The sequence below is a fragment of the Asterias amurensis genome, chromosome 14 (genome assembly GCF_032118995.1).
Source record: "Asterias amurensis chromosome 14, ASM3211899v1".
Classification (NCBI taxonomy): domain Eukaryota; kingdom Metazoa; phylum Echinodermata; class Asteroidea; order Forcipulatida; family Asteriidae; genus Asterias; species Asterias amurensis.
The window spans coordinates 16,081,930-16,104,163 of NC_092661.1; the positions used below are offsets into that span (position 1 = coordinate 16,081,930).

Consider the following 22,234-nt stretch of genomic DNA (forward strand, 5'->3'; position numbering starts at 1 on the left):
CAAATTTTTGACTCCCATAAATGGCCGACCGTGTTAGTTCGCACAGTATTTGGAAAACCACGCAATTTCAAGGCAAACTTGTGTGGATCATTGTATTCTACTTTTAAAACATCTTTCCAACCATATGCATTTTATAAAAAACGGTTACAAACGCTTTTTATAGAGCAACTCGTCCGATCCAAGGCAACGTGTTCCTTTAATATGGTATATCAATTATATGGTTTAAACGTTCTGACGGTTCCAAAAACCAAAGGTATACTTTGCCTTTAAAGCCATATACACTTTCGGTACAGGAAAAAAAAAGTTCACAGATTTACAAATAATTTACAGGATTTATAGAAGGTAATGGTGAAAGACTTCCCTTGAAATATTATTCCATGAAATGCTTTACTTTTTGAGAAAACATTAAAACAATATAAATTCTCGTTAGCGAGAATTACGGATTTATTTTAAACACATGTCATGACATGGCGAAACGCGCGGAAACAAGAATGGGTTTTCCCGTTATTTTCTCCCCACTCCGATGACCGATTGAGCCTAAATTTTCACAGGTTCGTTACTTTATAAATAAGTTGTGATACACGAAGTGTGGGACTTGGACAATACTGTTTACCGAAAGTGTCCAATGGCTTTAAAGGATTAAAAAGTTCGAAAGATCCAAAAAACCAAAGGTTTACTCCGCTTTAAAAAGAGGGCCCTCGTGTCAACACTTTTTAGCCTCGCTCCCGAACTTATCGACGAGTGCCTACAGAAAGCTAAGTGAAATTGTCTGTCTCCATATCATCTGAGAAGGTAGTCCAGAAACTAAGCAACGGTTCTGTAATGTTGACAGTAATTCTTGGTCTCTATTTGTATCTTGCCGGCTGTCACCTTCGATGCCAAGTGACACCATAACGAAGCAAATCTCCTTTAAAGGCACTGGACTCTATTGGTAATTTCTCAAAATAGTTGTTAGCATAAAAACTTACTTGGTAACGAGCAATGGAGAGCTGATGATAGTATATAAAACATTGTGAGAAACGGCTCCCTCTGAACGTAGTTTTTAGGAAAAGTAATTTCTCACTAAAATATTTGAATTGACGAGACATATCATATCACTGAGGTCATGAATTCAAGGCATCTGAAATCACACAACTTGTGTGACAAGGGTGTTTTTTCTTCCATAATTCTCTCTCGCAATTTACAGGTTTGTTACTTTTATGCATAGTTGAGTTAGTGAGAATACTAGTATTTGACAATTACCGAAGGTGTTACAATGCCTTTAATGTCTATGACATGTTTGCTAAAGATTAAGACTGCCAATAGTTATTTGTTGCAGGCAAAGGATTATGGAAGAAACATTTCCATATAACGTCATTCTGGCTACTTCAGGAATAATTATGTTTGAACAGACCAGACTAATCTGGCTCATGTTGTTGGCTCAGTGGTTTCTGTCCCTGCCGTTTACCTTTTTTGGACACCGGTTCGAGCCCGGACCGTAGCCTTGCATGTGGGATTGGGGTTTTCAGTCCTTAATACAAGACTGCGTGGGTTTTCCTGATAGGATTTTTCCTCCCTCACGTCTAAAACTGAAATGTCTTCATTTTCCTCTTTAAAAACAGTTGTTGTGGTGTTTCAATTATGATGCTTTGCCGACTATGTCATTCAGATTCAGATATGGTATACGCCATTTTGTTTCCACCTGGCACGCTGATGTAGTCATTGGTTCCAACAGCTCCCTCCTAAAACTTTATGTCCTTGGATTTCCTATTATATACGCCATGCATGTAAGCTATAAAATAATTTTCTCAGACAAGTGAAATTGTCCACGTTTGTTGGTAATTATATGAGGATGGACTATACAAACAGATGTGATCGACAACTTAATTAGTTCAAAGCTAATAAGTGATTTTGACATGGGGTCAGCGACCGCTACGGTGCCGATGCCAGGGTTTTAAGAAAGATGCTGCCTCAAAGAACGAGAACGGGGATATTGGTGGTAATACGAGGTTGATTATTATCACGTTTTTCCTTTTAAGGAAACCTACTTGAATTTATTGTTGTAGTGTTTGCTAAAAGAGTTATTCTATTTTGGTAATGACGGAACTACTTTTGACAATGCAACAGCAGTGACTCGTCACGTAGACTTCATTTTAGTCTTTCGTCATGTTTTGTGTTCTTATCTCACATTGCATAAAAACATTGACAGATTAATGTACCCCCATGATAAAAGCATATCTTATTAGATGACAAAATGCAATGAAACAAAATCACTCACAACAACTGTCGAAGTTAAACACACACACGAAAATAAAGAGCAAAATCCACCAGAAGTTATTCGCTCAAAGGCAGTAGATTGCCCACGCGCAGTGGTCGTGAAAACAGTTTAAACATTTTTTTACCAAGGATCTAATAATACACACAATATGGAATGGAATAATATTTACATAGCTACTGACTCGACACGAGAGTGTGTGTATAGAAGGGGACGATTGTTTACACAATTGAAGGCCTGTGATATCATTATGTTGAGTTGTTACATAAAATCCCATATGGCCGACTCTTTTGGTCCCGATGGACGCGTGTTATACGGCTCATGCAAAGCGTTTGCCATATTAAATAGGGTACTATTTAGGTATGACACAAAACACAAAATGTCCACAGATTTACATTAAACTTTTATACGGTTTAGAGGCACTGGACACGTTTGGTGATTGTCAAAGACCAGGCCTATCCACATATATATGCATATAATAACAAACATGTACACATTTTGACTCAAATGGTCATCGTAGTTGCAAGAGAATATTAAAAGAAAAATATCATTGTTGCACAACTTTGTGTGCTTTCAGATGCTTATTAAAATGCTTCTAAAAACGGCTGTACATGTACCTTTTTTCTCAAAAACTATACTTCGGAGAAAGCCGTTTCTCACAATGTTTTATACTATCAACAGCTCTCCGTTGCCAGTTACAAAGTAAGTGTTTATACCGACAATTATTTTGAGTAGCATGTCCGGCAGTGCCTTTAAACTTTAAAGCCACACACAGAGTGCACGCATGTACGACATCCTAATAATACTATAGAAAAACGATAATGCGAGCATAGAATTAACTTATTTTTTACCCACGGGCTCTTGTCTGGGAAACTGAGCCCTTCAAATCCATGATTATATTACATAGAGAGATTAGCAATTTTTCTTTGGAATCCGCAGTCAATGGGCATGTAAATCACAATAGAATAAATATGCCTATTGATATATGGGTGGGTTTTTAATCTTTATCGCTTCGGGTCAGTAGGCCTGCTCATACGTCATTCACTTTCTCATTTGTTAAAATTTATGTGTTTACTTTTTGACAGATTCACTGATTCAATCGAATGCGTACGTTGCCTTTGGATTGGGAGTTTAGGGCTATAAAAAAAAAGTTCCGTTATGAAATAATTTAGGTTGGCAAAATTGAATGATTCACACAAAAAAAAACGAGAAATGGTGTAGTTTGTGTGTAATTTCATGACAGAACACTGTCCGAAATGTTGTAGAACCATGGAGGAAGGAAACTCTAGAGACAAACTTATGGCAACTCTTAAAAAATGATAACAGCAAACTGTTGATAACTCAATCGGCCATCAGAGTCGGGAGAAAATAACGGAGAAACCCACCCTTGTTTCCGCACGTTTCGCCGTGTCATGACATTTTTGTGTATAAAATAATTTCGTATTTCTCGATATCGAGAATTTAATAATTGATTTAATGTTTTCTCAAAAAGTAAAGCATTTCATGGAATAATATTATTTCATGGGAAGTCTTTCACCATTACCTTCTGTAAACCCTGTAATTTATTTGTAAATCTGTGATCTTTTTTTCTGTTCCGAAAGTGTCCAATGGCTTTAACTAAATGAACGTATGTAAGAAGGTATGAAGAGCACAACGCATTTCTCATGAGGAACCTGTGAAAAAATCAAACTAGACGATTATGTTTTTAGGTATAGCAGTGAAATACTAATTATTGTTTTGTCAGAGATTTGTGCAACCGGCGATAGAAAGTTGCTTTCTATTTTGTTTCCTTCACATTGAGGGCATGAATGACGTGGATAGAACCCAAGGTTTTACAATTACGGTCCATTTCGATCACATTAAAAAGGATAGTTTTTGTTTTAAGACAATGGACACTATTGGTAATTGTCAAAGACCAGTCTTCTCACTTGGTGTATCTCAACATATGCATAAAATAACAAACCTGTGAAAATTTGAGCTCAATTGGTCGTCGAAGTTGCGAGATAATAAAGAAAGAAAAAACACCCTTGTCACACGAAGTTGTGTGCTTTCAGGTGCTTGATTTCGAGACCTCAAATTCTAAACTTGAAGTCTCGAAATCAAATTCGTGGAAAATTACTTCTTTCTCGAAAACTACGTCACTTCAGAGGGAGCCGTTTCTCACAATGTTTTATGCTATCAACCTCTCCCCATTACTCGTTACCAAGTAAGTTTTTATGATAATAATTATTTTTAGTAATTACCAATAGTGTCCACTGCCTTTAAGGGACAGGACACGTTTGGTAACGGTCAAAGACCAGTATTCTTTCCTAGTGCATCCCAACATAATTATGCATAACAATCTGTGATTGTTTTTTTTTACTTAACTGGTCATCAAAGTTGCTAGAGAATAGAGAATAATAAAGGAAAAACGCCATTTTTGCACGAATTTGTGTGCTTCCAGATGCCTGATAAAAGATGTTCGGAATATTGTGTCTGGAATAATATTTCAAAATAATATAATGTAAGATCTTATGTCCAAATAAAAAGACCACGTGTGGTTCTTGGTCCCGGCTGTACTGAATATTATTCAAACTATATTAAAGTTTTGGACCAATGTCCAAATGAAAAGATTGACGTGGTTCTTGTATGTGTTCATGGTTGTACGGAATAGTGTCTCTGAGATAATATTATTTCTAAACATTATAAAGTTTGGCGCATTAGATGTCCACATAAAAAAATCAAATGTGTGGTTCGTGGGCCCGGGATAATCCTGGTTGTACGGCATATTGTCTCTGAAATCATATTTAGGCTATTATAAAATGGGGTTCCTGGTTAGGCTATACGGAATGTTGTCTCTTGAATAATATTTCAAAGGCCTATGTTCAAATAAAAAGACCGACTTGTGTTTCGTGGAGTTCCTGGTTGTACGAAATATTGTCTCCGAAATATTTCAAAATGATGTATAAAATGTTGTACCTACTGAAAATTAATGAAGTGTGGTTCGTGTGAATCGTGGCTATACATTCCAACAGAGCTTTCTCATGTCATCGTTAACTTAGTTCTTACAATTCAAAACGTAAACACAGCTTGCCAAAACCTTCTCGTTTAAATCAACATTCAGAAGGGACTCCAACTATTTCCATTCATGCATTATTTTTAGACGCACGGTCACGCATGCGCACTTCTGTGTCAACCACCTGCCCACGTTTTCTAATCAAACTTTCCCATTGACAGCAGTAAGCGAGAGCGGAGAGAAATTATGCAAATTACTGCCGACGTCAATAAACCCCGCAGCACCTACGTCACAACTAGTTGACGTCACGAACAGGCTGGTATTGACTGGATTGGGTCGAGATACGCAGACTGCATGAATGGGAAATAGAGAAATGAACGCAATGTGGCATTACACAATCTGGCGAGACTTTGTGCATGAAGGAAGTGCACGGTAACCATACGGTACGAGGAATTATTTTGGCGGGCTTATGTGGACTGTTTTGACAGCGTGTGCTAGCTGTATATATACGTGATCCAAGCTGCTTATGGTGACTACTGTGAGATATTTCCCTCCGAAATCTGGAGATTTTACTATACGAAGTAAGGATACTTTCAAAATTTTCAAGGTAAGTTTTTAGGTGTTTTTGTGTTTTTGTTTTTAAGTAATAAAAAAAACTTTGAAATTTGTGGGTGTTTTTTTTTTTCATCTCAAATCTGGTGTTGCAACAGAACTCTGCCAACTTATATTTTGTTTACTATGCATGTCGGGCCAAAAACAATGGATTGTATTGGATCTGAAGTAATAAATCTGAACTGATTTGTATATTTTAAGAAATATTGAGAAATATGGTACACGCAAAAAGGGTCCTGACTATTTGCGGTGCAAGGAGTATATAGGTTTAGTTTCATGTAAACATTCATACGAATGTGCAAACAACATACGGTTTCTCGTCACGAAGTTATAAAGCTGAATTGAAATTTGCTACGCCATTGCATTCTGAACATGTTCAAGCCTAATTGCAGACCAGTAAATTAGTTTTGATTTCGAAGGCATTAATTTCCTGTTTGTCAATATTGCAAACTCTAGAGGCAGACTTGCTTATGCGATGTCATGATTGCGCAACTTTGACCAATAATGATTGTTATTATTTCCTCATTTCTATAAACATTTGAAAAGGAAACTCGGGAAGGCTTGTTTTTGTATTTAAGATGAAATTGGAGATTGTTTCCCGTCTGAAATTACCGTCACACGACTACCAAGAGATGCAAAAGACAAAATTGAGCAAACATGTTATGTGTACCATACACATTGGAGGCTGAAAACGTATTACGCAAGAAACTTACAAAGATAAAACCTTTCGCTCATAAGGCGCTTGCCACATATTTATTATTATATTTATTGGTTTCTGTTTTAAGTGTTTATTTGTTGGTGTTGTTGTTGTGTTTGTAGTTTATTGTTGTTTTCTATATTTCACTGTGGATTTGAATACTATATAAGGACTCGTGTTTAAATACCAACGATGATCCTCCATTTGCAGAAATGGAAACAAAATCTAGGCCTGCTCCCGTGATTACTACAATTATTACTTACTTACCTCAAAGTACATTTTATTCCTACAATATCAAGTGAAATCATTTCGCAAGGTGTCATTTCATTTTAAAGAAAAATAAAGTGTTTCACAACCCTCACCATTGCTCTCGTTTAATACACAGCAGTCACAGACGCACAACGTGTAAACAGGTCGGTGGTACGATAGTCCATACTAAATCCTAACCCACAAATCCACAATTATTCTCGAAAAAATACAAAACTTCCCACTGATTCCCCTTTAAGGCAACATCCACTTGTCACTCTGACGGTGTCAATGAACGGGTTTGTTCAGCAGCTGTTCCCCGCCACGGCAACGTGCGTACACGACGTACGTTAAATTTCCTGACAGTTCGTTATTAATCAACCATGTAAAACTGCCAAATAATTGTCAATTTGATCAGGGACATTGAAGACTCATTGTCAATGCAGAGATCCTTCACGTTGTTAGCTAAGCATTGCGTCCCTAAAAAAGATTGTATGATAAAGAGAAAACTGACGTTGAGTTCGAATCTTTACCCTGGTACCAAAACAGAGTGCTAAGGGGGAGACTGAACACTGAAATAATTTATATTGATCAATTCATTCAACATTATGCACCCGAAGCAAAACTTATCGTGGGCACATCGTGATGGCAAGTCAAAAATCCAATGCATGTTGATATAGAGGAACGGGTCTACGTGACACGCCGACCGCACTCATCGAATTTAACTTACATCGTCAATACGGCTGTTTCTGGTTCCTCTATTTATGTCCCATGGAGCCTTGTAGCTATCGCGGTAAGGCGAGGCTTATTTCTCTGGGAAGATCATATTAGTTGCTCCTTAATCGGTTTTCAACATACAGCGGGCATGTTTGAATGTTTATCCCTTCATTGTGGACCATGTAAGCCCGTGAGGTGATTTCGGGAAAACTGTGTTTGTGGTGGGTGGGCACACGGCAAACCCACGCCTTTCCTATAAAGCGATTACATACAGACAGCGATGTGATCTCTCGCGTGCGCCGTAGGCAACGCACGTGGCAATGTGACGATGCATTCTTAACGGCCATGTCGCACGGGACAATTTACAGACAAACTAGTCTCAGGCAATCTCCAAGACAACAAAAAAGACATTCACATTTCCAATTTAAACATCATTTTCTTGGGGATACTATTTAAAGAAGCTGATAGGCAAACGTCCCTTGTGCTGCTAAAGTGTTCCGACCTATAGACCGTGCCAAGTCTCGCGCGTATTCGAACACTGGGACACGTTAAAGTGCGTGAGTTTGTTTCCTTCCCGCGTTAAAAGCAATACGTGGGACCAATGTGGTACAAAAAAATTAAAACTTTCGAATACGCATGTATTGCATTGTGAGAGCCGTGGTTGGTTTCTTGCCTGGAGATAGTTGCGAAAAGTTGTTCTTTTTAAAGAACGGATACATGATTTTGGCAAGTACCACCCCACCTTACGAAACCTTGGTTTATTGTAAATATTGGCCAGAAGTTTATAGGGAGTTTCACTACCTTTTTTTTTTTTTTGTGAATCATAAATTTTATTTTAATGAACAATCTGATGTGGCGCATATGCTTTATGATTATTGGCCAGTAGTAAGGGGTGTCACTACATTTTTGTTTTGAACAACATGGAAATAAAACATGGAAATAAAAGTCAAGTTTGTGTGTGAATCATCAGTTTCATTCTAGGAACAATATGTCTTGGCGCCATATGGCGTTGTTTTCACTGAACGTCTCAAGGAGCAGAGACTTTAACAAGACGTTGTCTAAGAATAGTTCCCCCCTTTTTTCTAGTGAAAGTGTGCAATTACTGAGGTATCAATGCACACTTCACAAGTCTGGACGGCCTGTCTTAAGATGGCTGTCACGATGATGTGGTTCACTCCTAGCTATGAAACCCGATGAATGAATAAAGATTGGATTAAAGGTGGATTACATCATTTTGCTGACATGACACAAAAACCGTATTGCTACATTACTACAAAATGTATTAGTTCATTATTATCTCCATCTTATGTGAAAACATTTCGCCAGATGGTATTTCACTTAAAAGACACGATCGACGTGTGAGTTTTATCTGACAGCTTAAAAGTGTTCTCTATTCTCGGCATTCATGGTAAATAATGATGTAATTTCTCAAAATTTTCAGTCATGGGACAGGATTCACTTTTTTCGTTTTGGCTTTTATTGTAGCTACGAAAAATCATTGGCATTCAATTATCATAGTTTTGTTTATTGCAACAACGGGATATAAACAATGTTTATAACACAAACAGTTTCTGTTGCAGTTTCGAAATGAAATGTTAATTGACATTGCAAAAAGAGACACCCAACACCCACATAATGTATTCAACTACAATATCTAGGACGTAAAAATATTTGAGTCAAATTGTGGTATTACGAATGTCGGGGGTGGGGGAAACAACCCTCTAATGCAACATCATATCTTGGTTTGCGCAATGGTTGCCAGGAGTTTTGCTCATGTTTTTTTTTTTTTTTTTTTTTTGCGTGGGTCTACCGTGCTAATTTCTATTCTTAGAAGGGGGAAACCTCAGGGGTATTGTGTTGTTAGGGAGGATCTCATGGACTCTGAGTGGGATGGGCTAAGGAGAATTTGGTTTCTGGTTTGCCTTTTGTAGGGTCGCCATCCAATGTCATCCCGTAAAGCTAAAACATTGCAACAAGCCCGGGAATAATGACTGCAAGCAACATTAAATTTCAATGCAATTTTCAACACACTTTTCGTCTTGTGTGGTTTTTGTCTCGATAACCAACAGTATTGTAAGCCACACACTATTATATACATAACAAATTTTACTTATTAGGGTTTGTAACAATTCAAAATCAACAGCAAACAAACAAACAAACAAACAAACAACGTCATCCAGAAACATATTTAGTTTAGCCAAGGTCCCAATGAGATTTCATCTTTAAAAACCTTGCGACCTCCTTAAAACACATGCAACAAAGTCTGTTTTTCCTGAATGAAAACAACTGACGTCATTGTAAGCCGTGATGCTGCACGCAGCATTAAGAGTGTCTCATTATGCGTGGGCGATCGGGGGAAACCCGTGTCTTGTCGCCGTTTCGCAATAAACATTTCCGACTGCGCTTCCGTCCGTATCGTACACCCCAATGTCGCGGTGCTGTAGCGTCTGTGATGCTGCTCTCCGCCTAGTCTTGGTTCAAGGATCTCCTATTTCTATTACAAGAGGGCGCGCTCTCACCACAGACCGCCATGATCCCGCCGATAATAAACCACCGATGGCTTGTCTCTTCCCCGTACTACGAAATTGCCACTGTCGTTGTGCTTTTCATTTTTGAATTTGTGTCTTTCTAAATCGATTCAAAAAAGGGATCTTTGAAAAAAACATCCGACATTTTTTTTAGGATGGCAATTCTGATGTGCAGAACAAAACAATTGCACACCCTTTGTGATAGCGGTCTATGGAGAGATATTAATATTAGGAGAGCCTTGGATCAAGACTACTCTCCACCGTGTTAATTATCGCGGGCGAAGTCATTTAGAAATTGCGGGGGAGGTCGAGCGGGTTTAATTGCGGGGGCACGGGAAAGCAAGCCGGAGTCAAGATCAGAAGTAGAGGTCGATGGATCAGGAGGGAAGATTATTAAGAGACTGACAATATGTTACAGTCTACTTCTCAGACTCGTCAAGTGGAGAAAATGTCTAAACCATGACATTTTTTTAAAGAGGGACTGTTGGTTTTTCAACATTTTTTTGTTGAGCGGCTATAGTGGGCCTTTGGAACCCCAAATAATGCAAGGGAAATACTTCGGTTAAAGGGGATGTACACGTTTGGCAATCACTCCTAAGACAATTTAATGGGAACAGAAATTACTTGGTTTAGAAGAAGAGCAGATATGAAGTATTTTGATAATCATTTCACTTGGAAGTAATGTGATGGTTTTAAAAAACAATAATTTTATCCCTCCTCCCCCAAAAAAGAAAATACTATAGGCATAATTATAGGCTAGAATTATGAAAATCAAACGGTTAAAAAAAATACAAAGATACCCTTTCGTTGTAAACTCTTTTAATTGGCGCATTTGAAAAATCTAAATTACTGACATTTATATTTGCCTATCTCTGGTAATTGGCTAAATAGTCCAACAATTTTAATCGGTGTGCAGATTTATTTATTTATTTATTTATTTTTTAAAAGGGATCGACCATGAAGAAAAAATATATATTAAGATCGCTTTAAATGAGCCGCATGGGCAAATACGCAAACCTTCACATATTACTGATCCAACACTTTTCCAGTATATTGTAATTTAATTTGAACCATGCACGGCATTGCACCAAACACACATGCTGCCCTCACACCCATCCACCCACCTCTATATTGCCACGTGCTCTTATGCCATTTCAAATTCATTTCCAAATATTGGCGGTTGGGGGAAATTTTGCCGCGTACACACCGTAGCAGTTTCGCGGGGGCGCACGGGTTGTCCATTGTCAATTATTACTCAGTCATTGCCTTTAATAATTAATTGTCAACTTTTCCCAAAGCGTAATGTGTCAATTTAATTAATTAGAGTCATTCTTTTGTAAATTTTGTCTGTGTAATATCCGGGATGCTTTTTGTTTTCCAGGAATCTGCGAGGAGGGTCAAAATATAAATGGATGCATTAATTGGTTTTGAAGGTGGACATGAACTCAAAGTTTCATAAGCTTCTAGCAGGTTACGATGAAGAAAGGGTGGCGTACATAATGTTTTCGTTTGGGCAAATTATCTCCATTCGAGAAAGGGTGGTACATTATCGGTTCTTCAATTTAATAACAACAACAACAACAGCAACATGACATGCCAATTTTCCATGGGATTTTTAATGCTTTAATCCTTAAATTCTTCGGAATTGAAACCTACCTGAAGTTGTTCGATTCCCTCGCATTTTTTAAAAGAAAACATCGACTGATAAGGAGGTAAAGAAAGGCCTATACCAAAAGTAAAAGTTTGTAAAGTATAAATTCAAGAATAACTTAAAGGCAGTGGACACTATTGATAATTACACAAAATAGTTATTATCATAAAACTTTCTTGATTACGAGTAAAGGGGAGAGGTTGATAGTATAAAACATTGTGAGAAATGGCTCCCTCATTTTCCACGAATTTGATTTAGAGACCTCAGATTTAGTATTTGAAGTCTCGAAATCAAGCATCTGAAAGCACACAACTTCGTGTGATCATGGTGTTTTTTCTTTCATTAATATCTCGCAACTTCGACAGGTTTGTTATTTTATATGTTGAGATACACCAGCTGTGAAGACTATAGGCTTTGGCAATAACCAATGTCCAGTGTCTTTAATTATGTTTTGTGGTACTAAAATAGTATCAAATCTCCTCATGACAAAAGTCCATTGGCGAGTTCACCTTATGCTCACTCGATCGATGCGGTTGTTGTTTTTCTCCCAAATAAAAATAGCTAAACCATTTTCTAAATCCCTATCGATTCATTCTTCGTTATCGCATCCAGTGTTGAAAGCGTAACCCAGTCTGTTAACGAGTAACTCTATAATTACCTCACTATGGGGAAATGTTATTCTTTTGTCCAAAAAAGAAAAAAGAAAAGTGGCAATACCGGAAAGTTAATTTCGAATTTTGTGTTATTTCCCCTGGATGTCTCCCTGCAATTCCCCGATCCATTACACAACAAAGCCCTCTGAAACAAATTGGTAATAAAATCTCATTTTTGTCACAAATCCATCCCGCCCACATTGATTCCGGAAAACATAAGCAGACAGGAGGATCTCTCGCCTGTTTCACATGACATTTCGAAAGGTGTTGTTTATTAATTTGAAAATAGCGATAGTTTCCTATTACATGATAATAATGACTTCTCTATTACTTATTATTAACAATTCTTCCTAAAGAAGTCATTCATTCACAAAATGTTTCCCTACATGTATCCTGCCATCGGGTCTGTGGTGCGGATGTGTCTTCCACATTAGTCATGTTTTTTTTTCATCCTTGTTTTGTGGTTAAAACCTAATAAGTATGATTTTTTTTCCACCACATTTTTCCACCCTGAGTGCGCGTGTCATGTATATTTCTCAATGACTAAATATTTACAGACTTCAACGTATAAGCTATTAGTTGATATACAACAAGGTTGTGTCTGATAGCCGTGTACATACAGCCAGCGCTGTCAAATCGGACCTGTCCATTTGCTTGCCATTGCGGGCGCTGTTGCTGCCACCTTTAATTTTCAACATTGTCAAAATTTCGGCGAAGACCATGTATTATGAATAGCCACTTGGTTGTGTGTGTCGGGGTGGGTAGGTTTAGCGAAGTTCATTGAAAACAATGATTGCTATTTTCAAACTAAAAAAGTCAGGTCTAATTCAAATCAGTTTTATACGCAACATACAAATTCCTTATGTGTGTTTTAATTATCCTACAGAAATAAACAAAAACTACAACAAAACAAGCAAACAAAAAAACAAAAAACAAACAAACAAACAAACAAACAAACAAACAAACAAACAAACAAACAAACAAACACCCAAACAATCAAACAACAACAAGCATTACCTCTCAGCCTAATTACAAATGAGACCAGTCTATCTGTTCATCACATTTTTGGACACCATACGTACGTGGAAATCATAATTCGCATTCGTACACATGGGATGTGTTATGAAGTAAGTGGCTGACAGGAAATGGGAAAATTAGCTGTCAATATTATAAATGAAAATTTCATTAGCTATAATTTGACATAGAAACAATAAGTATGGCAGTTAAACTTGAAGTGAAGACTAATTTTAATGAACATTGTCTTGCAAAAAACATGTGAAACTTCATAATTTGTTGTTGTTGTCGTTGTCGTTGTCATTGTTGTTGTCGTCGCTGCCGTTGTCATGTCGCTGTCGTTGTCGTTGTCGTTGTCGTTGTTGTTGTTGTTGCTCGGATCGGTACAACCATTTGAATATTATAAAATTAATCAGTTATCTTTTTCAGTTTCAACAATTATTCCCTAAAGTTTACCAAATTAATAGTCTTTAAAATTGCGTCTTATGTACAGTAAAAAATAATCCAACAAATAAATGCAGAGTTAAAGTTATCCCATTAGGTCTGTTGTCAGTTGTAACTACCGTGCCGGACTTCTGCCCTTCATTTCCCCATGTATTCCCCTACCCCATTTAAATATCAGCATCATGCCGGATGGGACGCCTGTCCTCCCCCGCAAATTTCGACCCCAGCTTAATCCAATTTGCCCCGCCCCCTATCCCTAACCCATGGCCGCCGCATGGCCCACTCGGTATGAATTTTTACGCCCACGCAATTAATTACATATTCCATGTTGTCGAACTATGACAACAGCATTTTTAATTGCGGTAAAACTTGGTTTATTTCACATTATTGTGGAAATATATATTGTCCTCTTATCCAAACAAATAATATCAGTGTTGGTTTGAGTGTTTTGTTTTCCGCCGTTCTGCCGTGAATTCCGGCCATTGAACAGTCATGGAACATTCTTGTCATGGAAAATTACCCCATCACTATTTTGTTGCACAACGTTATGACAACAACTACAAGGAAACTAAAAAAATAACTGAATATTCATGAGATACAAGAAGAACTCGCACGCCATTGGCTATCGTCAGGGGCAACTCAATTACCTAACCAATCAGATTACGAAACTGACAAACAATTGGTTATGGCAAAATGCGTCTGGTTTTATAAATCCGCGCATCAGTAAGTTCTCTCATTCCTTGATAAAAACCTGAAACAGCTTACATTTATTAAATTTATAACCGTGAATTTGAAGGACCGTCAAATCCAATTTGATTTAATACTTAGACAGCAATTTTCCCGAATTGTACGAACTGTTTTCATTTAATAATTGAGAAAACAGCTGTTTCGCGTAGTGATTTTAAAGCTCACATATATGTGAAGCGGCGCCAGCTGATCGAGTTGCTGACATCTGCAATACTTAGCTTGGGGACAAGTGCAGGCACGACTTTGGTTGACATTTTATATTAGTTGCAACAGTCTGTTCACTGTAGGAACACTAGTCAGTATTTTGATTAACTCTCTGTTTGGTTCTCCTCTCGTTGCATTCTTACAGTTTAACATTCAATTCTGAAGAGGACTGGAGACTATTTGTGGGACAAGCATGGCCACTACCGAATCGACCACTACGAGATTTCAGGTGCTAAGTTATGACCAAGTTAACCGGCTGGACCATGTACTGCGACGGGAGACCATGACGGTCCACGGTCGGGGAAACTTTCCAACGTTGGACATGAGCCTGCTTGATTTGATCGATGTGGTACGGGGCAAACTCGAAGAAGCAGGGGTGCATGTCCGCGGTGTCCGGATGAACGGTGGGGCAGCCAGCCACATTCTCGGGGCCTCTGAACACCAGTCCTACAACGACGTCGACTTGATCTTCGGTGTGGACATGTCACGGACTGAAAACACCCACATTATCAAGGAAGCCGTATTCACCTCGCTGTTGAATTTCCTTCCAGAGGGGGTGAGTACATCCAAAATGAGCTCATGCACCATGCAGGAGGCCTATGTGCAAAAAATGGTCAAAATCTACAACGATAATGACCGTTGGAGCCTTATTTCATTGTCTAATAACACTGGCAAGAATATTGAACTCAAATTTGTAGACAGGATGAGGCGTCAGTTTGAATTCAGTGTAGATTCTTTCCAGATCATCCTCGATTCACTCCTCTTCTTCTACAAACTTTCTGAAATCCCGATGAACTCTAACTTCTACCCGACAGTCATCGGAGAAAGTGTCTTTGGGAACTTCAACGAGGCCCTCTACCACCTCAACAATAAGTTGATCGCCACGCGGAACCCTGAAGAAATCCGAGGAGGCGGTCTGCTCAAATACTGCAATCTCCTTGTCCGGAAATACCTCCCAGCGAGCCACGAGGAAATAAAAATCCTGGAAAGATACATGTGTTCACGTTTTTTCATCGACTTCAGCGAGTTGCCGCAACAGCAGCAAAAGCTTGAGAGCTATTTGAATGATCACTTTGTCGGGGACGACATTTGTAGGTACGAGTACTTGATGATTCTTCACCGAGTTGTGGATTCCAGTACGGTGTGTCTGATGGGACATGAGCGACGTCAGACCCTGACACTGATCGCGGACTTTGCTCAGGAGGTTCAGCGATCGCTGGCATTCCACCACCAGCACCAGAGGCATCCGCTGATGTTCAGCAATGGCGTGCAACAACGACAACTCAACCAGTACCAGAACAGCAACAACCACCACCACCACCATCATCGGCAGCTGGCAGCGTTGCCACCACCCACAAACAACCACCATCATCACCATCAACAGCAACGTCCATTCATTCCTTACAACTACAAGCAGCAGAGTCAGGGTGGTTACTTCCCCACAAGCCCCTTCCACGGTCAGAAAGCAGCTCCCCATAACAGTCGGTACTCGAACTTCAATGCAAATTGGATGCGTTATGGTTACTAAGGGCTGGCAGCCAGACCTAGTCTGCTAAGTTGTACCAACACGCACCCTGCAGCAATTGAAGGGCCTCGGACAGATCTGTTGTTATTGGAAAACCAACTTGCCAAAAACGTTGAGAGTGATTTGATTTAAACAGTAAAAAAAAGGGACTTCCATAAGTACCTTTTTTCAAACAGTACCTTTGAACCATCAATAATGTACATAAAACCACATTAAAGAAGATTGTTGGTCTCAAAAACAATCCGGTGGTCGAGTTTTATGTTAATGCATTCCAAATTATTGACTTATTTTTTGTGAGTCATGTAAATTAGGACAACAAAAATAACTTGTAAATTTTGTTATCTTGGTAAAAACATCAGCCATCCCAAATTGGTCAACAACAACAAAACGTGTAAATAACTTCAAATGGGACCATTATTTTGTAAAACAGTATTCATTGATTATGGTTTCATTTGTTTTTCAACCACAGTTGCCCTGTAAACCACAAGAATCCAACATCAATTTGACTTGAGGACCACAAGAAAATCTGTTAAAAATAATGAACTTTATCTTTCTGTCATTTGCCAGGCTTCCATAGCCTTATGAATTGTAGCTCTCCATGATTGCATTGAGCCAGCTACAAAATCAAGCAAAGAAATGTTGGATTATGACACAAGTGGTAGCAAGGGAATTCTAGAATGTAAATGCAAAATTGTATTTGATATGTTAAGGAGCTGTGCTGGACATGTACTTTGTGTAAGCAAGGAAGGTAAAAACAGAAGGTGCTCAACGTGTGTGATGTATGAAAGGTCAAAGGTCAAAAGAAAGTTTTTATTTTATTTGAAGCAGAGAGAAGTGAAGACTGTGCTCAATTTAGGTTTTATTTTCGTGAGCTCACACCTTTCTTTCTCTAGCGTTACTGACAAAAACAACAAAATCATTGTATTATAAAAGTTTTGTTGATTTACTTTTAGTTTTTGAAATTAATCTCATTCAAGCAAGATGTATTGCATTTCAGAGTCTTATTTTTACTATAAAAAGAAAACTTCAAGTTTTAGTTTTTATCTTTTATTTTATTTTTTGATTTATGATTGGCCACAGGACCAGCAGCTGAACATTACAAAACGGAGAAGAAAAACATTGAGTTGGTTTTTGTTGGGTGTTTTCATAAATGTACGGGAAAATAGGCGTCACACATACTACATATACTCAGTAGAATTTTAACATAAATTTTGCCCTACCACTAACCAGGGGCTAGGGATTGAAAACTGTAGGCCTTATAAAACTATGAGAAGCAATTTTATGGAACTGAGTACAGCAGAAAACATTGGTTTAAACCAAATTCCTACTAAGATGACATAGGCAAATTATGTTTGCTTGTGTAGGGCCCATTATGTTCACTTTTAAAAAGCAGTTTAATTTGAATTACTCAACCCTTCTGAAAAAACTGAAAAAATATGTTAATTTTCAGTTTTGTAAAACACTTCAAAGTAGAAGAATTATGGAGTAACCGTACAGCATTTAAAAAAAAAATCAAACAATTACAGAACTTTAAAAATTCCTGATCACAGTGACAACAATTCAACAGTAATTTTGCCTGAGGCTAGTTACTATGTATACAAGTTTAATTTAATCCAATACCCAAGGTCTATTATCTTCACCTGATTGTTGCTGGGTGGTTATTTTTACATTCTATATTCCTTGTTCCTTTTTGGAAAAAAAAATTCAAATAAATACAACACTAAAATCAACCAACCAAAACTTTGCGGATATACAAGAAATTTATTTTGTTGATTTGTTTGTCACATTGTAATTACTGCTTGTTTATTCTGTTTAAGTGACATGAAGCAATAATAATGGTTTAGAATGATGGATCTCATCTCTTACAACCACATCAAAAGCTGTGAAATGAGCCATAGCTTATTGTCTGCAGAAAACATGTTTTTCGTTCTTCTTTTTTATTATATACAATTGTCCTTTTAAAAGTACTGGTGTCTGTCGCAAGTGGTGCCCAAGGCACTCATGAGTTGAGCTTTTAAGAATCTTTTTTTTTTCTTTTTTTTCAGGAACATTTGAAAGAGTTTCCATGGTATGACTTGTAGTGACTAGTGTCTTTTCAACAAGCAATTAGTGACGCTTTAAGTCTAGTTCATAAATGCTAAGCGAAGATTTATGTCACATTCGCAGCGAATAATTCACAACAGTTAAGCTGTGCTCAACTCCTGCGAAACATTCATGTAGCAAAAATAGGGATGTGACCTAAAAATACGCTTCACATTCGCAGGAAGTTTGAACCGGACTTATTAATCCTGTTATTGAAGTCAATGGAAAGACTTGACTATAAACTGAAAGCTCAATGAACTTTTTCAGATAGGACATCACGGCCGGCCTGCTGTATTTGATGAGTAATCAGAAGTTTGTAACTGTCCCTTTACATGCAGAGTAAGGAATAGACATACGTACCGGGGTACTGGTTAAAACAAACTAACTGTTGAGATAAGGCAGATTTGATTGAGATTTCGAGAGTTTAAAGGCAGTGGACACACTTTTGGTAATGACTCAAAATAATTATTAACTTAAAACCTTACTTGGTAACGAGCAATGGGGAGAGGTTGACGGTATAAAACATTGTGAGAAACGGCACCCTTTGAAGTGCCATAGTTTTCGAGAAAGAAGTAATTTTCAACGAATTTGATTTCGAGACCTCAGATTTACAACTTGAGATCTTAAAATCAGTCATATCAACGCACATAGCTTAGTGTGACAAAGGTGTTTTTTCCCCATTATTACCTCGCAAGTTCGATGACCGATTGAGCTCAAATTTTCACAGGTTTGTTATTTTATGCATTATGTTGAGATGCACCAACTGTGAAGGCTAGTCTTTGACAATTACCAAAAGTGTCCAGTGCCTTTAAAGGAACACGTTGCCTTGGATCGGACGAGTTGGTCAAAACAAAAGCGTTTTTAACCGTTTTTTATATAATGCATATGGTTGAAAAGATGTTTTAAAAGTAGCATACAATGATCCACACAAGTTTGCCCCGAAATTGCGTGGTTTTCCTTCTACTGTGCGAACTATCACCGTCAGCCATTTATGGGAGTCAAAATTTTGACCCCCATAAATGGCCGACGTGTTAGTCGACGAGGTAAAAGGAAAACCACGCAATTTCGAGGCATGTTTGTGTGGATCATTGTATTCTACTTTTACAACATCTTTCTACCCATATGCATTTTATAAAAAACGGTTACAAACGTTTTTCAAAGACCAACTCGACCGATCCAAGGCAACGTGTTCCTTTAAACTGTCGCTGTGCAAAGTGAAGAATGCTACACAGATATTTACCTGTGTTTATTAGGTACATTTTTCAGAGAACATTGCTCAATACAATCAAATCAAATTTCTTCATCAAATACTTGACAGGTTGCACATACCTGCAGCATTACCCTTATTCATACAAACGGCAAATGGCTAATGCGATTCAAATTTTAACGTTACCAAATTCGTAACCGTGTTCAACTCGGTCGCGAAACATTCTTTGTGAAAACAGCAAAGGGAATTAGTGGTGCACTCCAGTGAACGCCACCCACCCAACATCCTGTTCCGTTGTACCCCCCTTGGTAGAGACTCATTCTCCTCATTGTGATACGGTTGATAAAAACTCAATGAATGACTGTGTGAAAACTCTATTCTTGATTTGTTGAACTATTTAGCAGAAGTGTTGGGATTTTTATCGCTGGCACGATACGTTACCTGACAATGGGTAACATTCCATCCAGTATTGTGTTGTAATGCGCTTTTGAAAAAATTGTTATGGTGTTATGCGCACAAATATTGTGTATGACCTCGAACACTTTTTTTTAACGAGCAGCAGTATTTGTAGGATAGAAAACCGTATTGTGTTCTGACAAAATAACCTTTTTTCTGTTGGGCAATATTTTCAACCCTCATCAGAGCTAGTGCTAGGCATGTCTTGATCTTGATGAGAAAAAATGTTACCCCGTTACCAATGAAATATGAAATTTTTAGAAAATTAACTCGTTACTTTACCATACCAATGAAATGTGAAAGCTTGAAAAAATAACAAATGTGCCCGCTGTGTCAAGATTTTTTGTTCTTGTGAGGGCAAGAGTTGGGCGGTTTTTCTTTAGGGGGCACCACTGTGATATTTGTACAACTTTTACTGGAACATTTAAGGGGCACCTAGGCTATGACCAGGGTCACTGCCATGAAGCGTCAAGCTTGAAGGTTAATAAGTAAAAACTCATTGCGCTTTAAAAACAAAATATGACAAAAAGCTCTTTAATTTGTTGTAAGACTCCATCAAGGTCTACCATTGTCAATGCATTATAAAATCAGGGTGTAATAATTATTGTCAATTTTCATAGGCAGAGTTAAAAGAGAAAAAGGAGTCAATCGGAAAAGTTAAAAATTAACAAAACTGTAAATTTGAGATGTATTCCAGTAAAATTCTGACAACAAGTTTTTTTTTTAAATTGCTAGAATCTTAAAAAAAAATCCATTCAGGTTCAGGTAATCTCATTCTGTGATAATTATCTTCTAAAAACAGCTTTTTGATGAAAAATACATGGACTTTGATGAATTTTGTCAGTTGATTTTGCTGGAATCAGTCTTGTTTGTAAAAATTCTATGCATACATACAATATATTACTGTACATTAAAATGTAAACAAGTATAAACCATTGCTCAAAGATTTGTTCAATAAATAAACCAAAAATATTGTTTCCCTCAGTTTAAAAATAGTGACGACTTTGGTCTTCTTTGACTTTTTACTTTGTTTATATCTTCAAGACCAAACTTTAAACATGTTAAAGGAACACGTTGCCTTGGATCGGACGAGTTGGTCTATAAAAAGCGTTTGAAACCGTTTGTTATGAAATGTATTTGATTAGAAAGATGTTTTAAAAGTAGAATATAATGTTCCACACAAGTATCACTCAAAATTGCACGGTTTTCTTTTTACGTCGCGAACTATCACTGTCAGCGATATATGGGAGTCCAAATTTTGACTCCCATAAATGGTCAACTGTGTTATTGGATGGTGTAAAAAGAAAACTACGCAATTTCGAGGCATATTTGTGTGGATCATTGTATTCTACTTTTACATCATCTTTCGAACCATATGCATTTTATAACGAACGGTCACAAAACGCTTTTCAAAGACCAACTCGACCGATCCAAGGCAACGTGTTCCTGTAATGAAAAAGTACCTGTATTATAAAGGTTTCAGCTTTATTCTTGGGTTTGGAGGGTGTGTGGTAACTGGTGGTAAAACATTTACTGGAGTCAGTGACCCATGACACAATGCAGTGCATGTGAGGGGGGCGTGTGATAATCTCTTTTATTCACCTAGCAATAAGTTTCATAAGCTTGTTTTTAAGCTGCTATTTAAATGCTCTGCTGCAGGCACTCTTATTATGCAAATTTAAATAAGCTCAGAGCTTGGCATGATAGTCATTATAAACTTTCCTTAAACTTACAAACTACAGAATATGTTATAGTGATAGTACAGACCTGTATGCTTTGTTTTAAAAGGGTATGGGCACCAAGGCATTTCCTACTTGGTAAAGGGAATCCTAAAAGAAAATAGTAAGTTTCTACCTAGCATTTCAAGGTCACCACGAGGGCAGGCCTAATGTACTAGTAGCACAATATCAGTGTACAGTATGAGTGCATTGTACAGATACATGTACAGTACATGTAGCTAAATGTTGGAGTTGTTCTTAGGTTTAAAATTCAGATAAAGTTTTGGATAATTTGTCCTTGTAGGGGAGTTAAAGCCATGTGTTTTGCTTTGGTCTTATTTTTGTGATAAAATATATTTGAGGGAGCCTTAGTAGGCTGTTGTGAAGTGGAAACGTTGAACTGAAAATGCAATTCCTACATGTAAATTGTAAGATTCTAAAAACAAAAGTGCCAAATTCTGGAGTGCTGGAGAAAATATTATAA

General features: G+C 37.6%; 1 protein-coding gene across 3 annotated transcripts in view; it reads left to right on the top strand.

Moving 5' to 3' along the window:
• The first annotated feature begins 5,595 nt into the window (after positions 1 to 5,595).
• LOC139947063 (terminal nucleotidyltransferase 5C-like) overlaps positions 5,596 to 22,234 on the top strand; it is a 104,746-nt gene continuing 88,107 nt past the window's right edge. For 2 of the 3 annotated variants that reach the window (XR_011787310.1, XR_011787311.1), the window contains exon 1: positions 14,750 to 19,096. Coding sequence is in view for 1 of the 3 variants with exons in the window: in XM_071944888.1 (XP_071800989.1) it covers positions 14,956 to 16,290 (1,335 nt within the window). In the remaining 2 variants the exon portion in view is untranslated. Of the gene's footprint in view, positions 5,857 to 14,749; positions 19,288 to 22,234 lie in introns of those variants that run through there. The other variant, XM_071944888.1, reaches the window with a different exon arrangement.